Consider the following 7,176-nt stretch of genomic DNA (forward strand, 5'->3'; position numbering starts at 1 on the left):
TTTCCAAAGTTTACTAGCAAACTTGCAATGAGCATTGACCCACCTATTCCTTTGGAAACACCAGAATGTTGTTATTTGCAATTCCTGCTGGCCCTCAGTGGGCATCTTCCCATTCAGTTCTACTCCTAGTCTCTTCCTTTAAACATAATATTGCACTTCAGAGACAATGGGTTTGAATTTAGCCTCCACCACTTACTAGCAAAGTCACCTTAGGAAAATTACTCTAACAACGTGTAAACCTTAGTTTTCTCATTTAGAGGAAGGCAATAGCAGCCCATCATTGCATTAGGCATCCAAGGCATAGTATATTTTTGTTACCTACTGATTATATTGTTCCATCAGTTTTCAAGAAAATGAAAGGTTCTCTCTTCTGGATCAGGTTAGTATCTCTTTATAAGCATCTGATCAACTTCCTCAGTTTGGGGCATCCAGAACTGAACAGATCCTAATGCAGAATTGATACATGTCATTTCAGTTGTGCCAAAGGATTTATAGTTGCAACAAGCCCTAATTACTAATGTAGTAATTATCTCATCCTATTTATAAAATGGTGTGGAAATACCCTGAGACCTGTAAACAGCAATCTCTCATTTTATCCAATATCCTCCCTTTCTTAGACTTTGCTGAGGAAGACTAAGATAGCAACATAACAAGGAAGTCTAGAAGCATGGGTTCAGAAAGCAGACTGCCTGCGTTCAAACCTCAGCCCTACCACTCAACTGCTGAGCTCTAGTTTTACCTCCTGTAATAGAATAAAGTACCCTCTTTATAGGTGTTAAGATTAACAAGGTGATCTGCACAAAGCATCCCTCGGTGCTGGCTATTAGAGATGAGGAAGACGGGAACCACAATGTTTTCATGCTTCTGTGACAATTCATGCTGGGAAGTCATAAGTTCAAAGGCTAAGGCAGAGTCTTGGTCCTCCCTCTTTTGGTTTATTTGTGGATTTTTTGTTTGATTGGGGTTTTCCCCCTTCCATAGGCCTTTACAGGCTTCAAGAGAATATAACTTGATTTCCCTATCTGGAGCCGGAGTCTTGGGGTTTCATTACAACTGTTTTTAAGACAGTAAGGTAACAACTGGTGAATCCTAGATAAAACTGGAAGAACAAAAGTTTTGTAAGGATGTCTGGAGTAAAAACAGAAGCAATCCCATTCTCCCCTTCCATCTCCTGCATTCAGACTTAAACTATCCCAAAAAGGCTAGGCAAAATCCATCAATTCTCTTTAGAACTGATGATTCCAGAAGTGATTAATACCACAGCTGATGGTTCCCTGCCATCGAATTTAATGATGAAAACAGTAGGACACAATTTGAAATTATCCTCTGAGCTGCTCTTGAATGGGTTCCCACTGGAAAAATTCTTAGGCAAGTTGAAAAAGAAAAATTGAAATAACTGTAACACTGTTAGAATCCCTCATATTTTGCTCCACTGCCTGTCCTCCCAAAGTTGCACACAATACCAGTTACAAAGCCGTTCTGTAATCAGCTCTGGCACCTACAACTTGTTCAGGTTTGACACAAAATCACTAGACTCTAATCTCCAAGAGGGCAAGGATCTTTGCTGATTGGCACGTGGTAGGCATTCAGTTCTTGCTGAATAAAGTAGTTAAAAGAAAGTGATGGATCAACCAGAAGATTGTATGCTTTGGGTCTCTAAGTAAAGACAAAGAATATTACCACCCCTACCTCCACCCCCACCCCGTACTGGGGATTGTTAACTAAGTTGCCCAGACTGGCCTCAAAGTTGCGATTCTCCTACCTCAGCCTCCCAAGTCACTAGGATTACAGGTTTGCACAACCACACCCAGCAGCAATTACCTTTCAAAGCCCAGGGGTTAGCAGTCCCACTATGCTTCATCAAGGATGTCTCATGTTTTTCCAAAAATATATTTATTTTTAAAAACAAAAATCAGATAGTTTTATAGAGTCAGATATTCCAGAAACAAACCAGAGTTCAGAATCCAGCTTAGAGTGAAAGTTGAACATGAGTAATTTCATGCAGAAGTGATTTCTCTCTACGGGAGGTAAAACATTCTGCTTGACTGCAAGCACTCAATTCTCTAAATCTGATTGTACTTCTGCCGTCATTTTATTCCATTCCAGGGCTCTGACATGCAAAAGAATCCATCTCTAAAATTCAAAATTTCCAAATTGAGATGAGCGATTGCTGGGCTTGGGTTGGGGTTTATAACCAATTCGTTCATTAATCATTTGTTCCCGGCTCTTGGGGTCATTGCTGAGCCCAGTGGCTCCTTCTCCGTCACTGCCTCCTACAACATCCACGTCTTCCTTCTGTTTCTTACGGGTCTGCAAGTATAAAAATTTTTAGGATTTAAAACAACATTTTTTAAATTAGCAAATGTTTATGTAGCACTCATCATGTACTAAATGGGCTGTGTTAAAGGGTAGGGTTTGGGACCAAAAAATAATAAACCCAAATCCTAGGTTTAAGATACTGATGGGTACAAGAGAGATGCAGGCATGCAGTGATAAAAGATAGAGACTCTAACGCTCCAGGACGTCATGGGCTAATAGGGAAACAGGCAAATAGACTACAATAATATAGGGTGATCGGGGCTATGACAGAGGGAGGCTCACACTGCCAAACTCAAAGCAGAGTTGGGGCTGTGGAGGTTCAGGGCAGGAAGCTGCGACTGGAAAGACAGGAGAGCAGACGAGGGGACCAAAGGTGTTTCAGCAAATGCATTATTCAAGAGAACACGTGGGAAAATAATAGGCAGTAAAACAACCATCAAAAACCTACAGCCTGACTGACTCCATGAGCCTACAAGTCTAGAAAGGTTTATGCTCTCTTAAAAGATCTGTGTTTGGGGGCTTCGTTTTAGTTTATTTTTAATTTTCTTTTTAAATTTCCTTTCTTTCTTTCTTTCTTTCTTTCTTTCTTTCTTTCTTTCTTTCTTTCTTTTTTTTTTTTTTTTTTAATTCTTGGTACCACCACTGCAATTTATAGGGCAATATTCATGATGTAATGAAAAGGGGAGAAAAAAGCTGCAACAGATACAAGACCTTAGTGTACGTGGAACTGACCCTACCCTGCATTAATCAACAGCTGCTCTTGCTGCAACTGTGGCTCTTGACAGTCCTGAACAAGGGGTTCCTGTTTAAACTGCAGTGACCTTTCTGACTGTGGACCATTATTCTTTCTGTGGCAGATTTTTACAATCTCTCTAATGCATTTGGGACAACTGTCTCCAACTAACTTGTAGCATTCCTGACAACTTGCCCGTTCTCTCCTAAGAACCATAGCCTTTTCTGCTGTGTTTAGAACCCTCTGCTACCATATCCATCACCATAGGGACTTGCTTAGGGAACGTCGTCCACCACAACTGCCCCCTTTTGTGGGTCCATAAATCAACTGCTATTTTCCACCAAAACTTCCAAATTCATTACAGTTCCCATCACCCACCATAGTTACCACTTCCAAAATTTCTTCCACTGCAACCATCATACATCTGCTACCATGGTTTCCGTATTACCACAGCCCTCTCTACTAATATAACCAGGACCACCCTGTGACAGCCACCACAGCATCTCCATAACTCCCTCTGCTGCCACCACCTGCACCATTATAATCTTTTCTTCCACCAAAGTTTCCACCCTGGGGGCTGGGGTTGTGGCTCAAGGGTACAGTCCTTGCCTGGCACGTGTGAGGCCCTGCATTTGAGCCTCAGCACCACTTAAAAATAATAATCATAATATAAAAGTAGTGTATCTATCTACAACAAAAAAAATTTTTTTAAAAAGTTTCTACCATGGCCAAAATTACTTCCACCACCTCCAAAGTTTCTTCCACAACCCATAAAGTTGACAGATCGGTGGCATCCCTGATTTATTTGTGATTCAGCAGACTGAATCTCTTGTTAGAAAGAGATCATTTTTTAAAAAAATATTTTTAGTTGTAGATGGACACAATAAAATATTTAGTTTTTTATGTGGTGCTAGGGAGCGAACCCAATGCCTCACAAGTGCTAGGCAAGCACTCTACCCCTGAGCCACAACCCCAGCCCTAGAAAGGGCCTTTTCACTTTATAATTATGCTCATTAATAGTGTGGTATATCTGAACAGCAACTTTATTACTGTATCATGAACATCAAAAAAATTTTCTTCACTGTTAGATGTCCACCAGGCTTATAGAATCCTCTCTGGAAATAGCTCTTTGGTTCTGCTTCATATCCATGAGCCTTGTATGGTCACACACACATTCATCCACCCCTTTTTTTTTTTTCTTAGTTGTCGATAGACACAATACCTTTTATTTTATTTATTTACTTATTTTACATGGTGCTGAGGATCAAACCCAGGGCCTCACACATGCATGGCAATCCTCTACCACTAAGCTACAACCAACCCCAACTCCTCAACCACCCTTTTAACACAAAAAGACTTCAAATAAGCTGAGGGTGTAGGAGTCTAAGGTTCAGAAGTTATTGTTTTAAGTATTTCCTAAGGGTTTGAAAGTTGTATTCTCACCTCCAAGTCCTTCCGAATGCTCTCAAACTCTTCAATGTCATCAAGCTTCAGTTCCAGGCGTGTTGGTTTCCGTCGCAGCATACTGAAATCAACACTAAGCCAGACCTGATGAACTACTGAACTATTTTCAACTCTGTTCAAAACGGCAAAGAGGAAGAAAAACTGCAGGTGATAAGTCTCAGTTACAAGTTGTAAGCATCTAAGGTGAATGGAGGTATTTAAAAAACTCATTTTGATTTACACACAGACTTGTAAAGTCTTCAGATGCCTAATTACTACATTTTTATTACATGATGGAGATCCACAACCCTGTAATTCCAAGATACTCTCATTTCTGAAGAACTTACAACAGCGAGCAAGCTGCCTATGATAGAGAATTCTAGGCAGCAGTCACTTAAACCTAGAACTCCAGTCACATTTAGGAGCAGTGTGGTGGTGGTCGCATATGCCTGTTGCTCCAGCTACTCAGAAATGCTTGAGCCCAGGAGTTCAAGGCCAGCCTGAGGAACATAGCGAGACTCCATCTCAAATAAATAAATAAAGCTAACTATCACATCTTAATTGGGTAGAGTTAGGGGCAGAATGAACAAACTATTAAATTTAATCTGCTGTACAAAAGAATCATCAGAGATTATGATGCTAAAGTCAGTTTGCCAAATCTCATGGAAACTGTGAACTCACCAATTCACAGGATTATCCTCAGGATCTAAGGAAATCTTAAATGGAGAAGTCATTCATTAAACAAACTTCCTGTGCTCCAGCTACAGAGTTAAAAGGGACAGTCGCAATCTGTCGGGAAAACAGACAAGGAAACAGAAAATTGCAACACGGTATAAAGGACAACTCTGATGAGGGTGATTCAGTGCCATCACACAGCCACCCAAGCCAGGCCAGGGTGCATGTGGTGGACAGGGACGTTAGGTGAGGTGTCTTGCGGGAAATGATGTCCTGGCTGATTTCTGAAGGGCAGGTAGACAGATAAGTGCACAAGAGGGCACTCCATGAGGCAATGCTTGTGTTAACAAACACCATTTTATAAGAAAACAAAACACTCCCCCAGTTGAGTTTAACATCTACTGAAAACATCATCTTTATATTCTCCATGGCATCCAGTAGAGTAAATTTCTAAGAAGCAGTCGATAAACGTTTGAATAAAATAAGAGATACAAAGAAAGAAAGAAAGGAAAATGAACTCTCCTTGGGCTCTGTGCGAGGCTTTTGCATTCCCATTCTTTATATTCTTATTTAATGCAAAAACTCTGTGAGGGCTAGCAAAATTATCCCAATTTTACAGATACAGAAGTGGAAGAAAGCTGTTCATTTTGGTTGATAATGTTGGCCTCTTGTAAAAATCATACATAGGTCAATATAGTGAGGATTAAATGACAATGATGCAAATGACAGTTTTATTAAAGTATGTACAGATAGAAATTACTGTCGTATTTATCTAGGATGAAACAAAGGACAGTGAAGTATACAAAGGAAGAAACATTTCCTTTTCCCATGGGGTTTTGGATAGATACAGGTGATATTATCAACACAAAACACTAACACATGACATTTCAAATTGTTCTGTACTAATTCTGATACTATCTTCTGCCAGAGTGCAAAATAAAGAAATGATAGAGGAAGCCAAAGCCCGAAGGGGATGGGGAAGGGATGCTTAGAGAAAAAAACAACAACAAAAAAACTAGCTGGGTGGGGTGAGGGGCACAGTGAAAACCTTGCCACGAGGCGGCAGTACAGAGCAATAGTTAAAAGTGCAGGCTCTCCAGGCGAAGGCCGAGGTTCAGATCCCACTACGTTACCGATCCTGAACGATTAGCGCCATTTCTCACTGGATCTCAGTTTCTTTCTATACTCTGTTGTATGAGTTAATTGACGTAATGCATGGTAAGGTCCTGGAACATAACTTGGTATTTAGTAAAGCGCTCAAAGAATAAAGCGCTATTATTTTTTAACTGTTCCAGGGACAGGGTCGGGGAGGGAATCTGCCCTTCCGCAAACACGAGTATTTTGAGACTTCCCCCACCCCCCTTACAGGGGAGAAAACCTTGTCCTGTTCATCTCTGATGCCCCAACACCGGCGGAGCACTGGGCCGTACGGAGAGAGCTGCACGCAGTTTACCTGAAGCCTTCTTACCCATCATCTCATTCTCTATCCGACACAAAGAACAGGCTGAAGACGACAAAACAAAATCAACAACAAAAATCAGGCCGAAGCTCCTCCGCCACGTCTTTATTTTACTCTGGCGCTAGAGGGCTCTTCCAGCTTAATCCTGCTGCGGCCCAAATCCACCGCGAATTCGCCCAGCTCCGAGGGGCCCCCGGGAGGACTTCCGGACATCCCTCCTCCCGCAGCTGCAAAGTTGCACTCAAGCTCTGAAGAGAGAGTTTCCATGGCAACGTGCCCCTCTGCACAGAGACCACCGAAAGCCTCGAATAAGCCCGGGGACCTAGGTTCGCCCCACAGTTCAGCCCCGAACCGCGCGACTCCGCGCACTTACCTCTTTTCAAGCTTTGGCCCCTTCCCGGAACCTGGGCTCCCACCACGAATCTGGTGCAGAATCCACCGAACTACATTTCCCAGCCTGCTCTGCACCTCCCTTCACGCAGAACCTCGTCTTCTGCGAGCTTCTCGGAAGCGCTGTAGATCACGCCCCGCCCCCATTCGGCCAGAA

At 42.1% G+C, this 7,176-nt stretch overlaps 1 protein-coding gene across 4 annotated transcripts in view; it reads right to left on the bottom strand.

Moving 5' to 3' along the window:
- Positions 1-7,152, bottom strand: part of CDC26 (cell division cycle 26) — a 36,708-nt gene extending 29,556 nt beyond the window's left edge. The window contains exons 1-5 of one of the 4 annotated variants that reach the window (XM_079112986.1): positions 7,003-7,137; positions 6,639-6,910; positions 5,177-5,284; positions 4,496-4,628; positions 1,877-2,310 (exon numbers count right to left, since the gene is read on the bottom strand). In XM_079112986.1, the coding sequence (XP_078969112.1) occupies positions 2,134-2,310; positions 4,496-4,576 (258 nt within the window). In that variant the 5' untranslated portion in view covers positions 4,577-4,628; positions 5,177-5,284; positions 6,639-6,910; positions 7,003-7,137 and the 3' untranslated portion in view covers positions 1,877-2,133. Of the gene's footprint in view, positions 1-322; positions 2,311-4,495; positions 4,629-5,176; positions 5,285-6,623; positions 6,967-7,002 lie in introns of those variants that run through there. The other 3 variants (XR_013759607.1, XM_079112987.1, XM_079112988.1) reach the window with 3 other exon arrangements.
- Between the last annotated feature and the right edge of the window lie 24 nt (positions 7,153-7,176).

The sequence above is a fragment of the Sciurus vulgaris genome (genome assembly GCF_902686455.1).
Source record: "Sciurus vulgaris genome assembly, chromosome: 15".
NCBI lineage: Eukaryota > Metazoa > Chordata > Mammalia > Rodentia > Sciuridae > Sciurus > Sciurus vulgaris.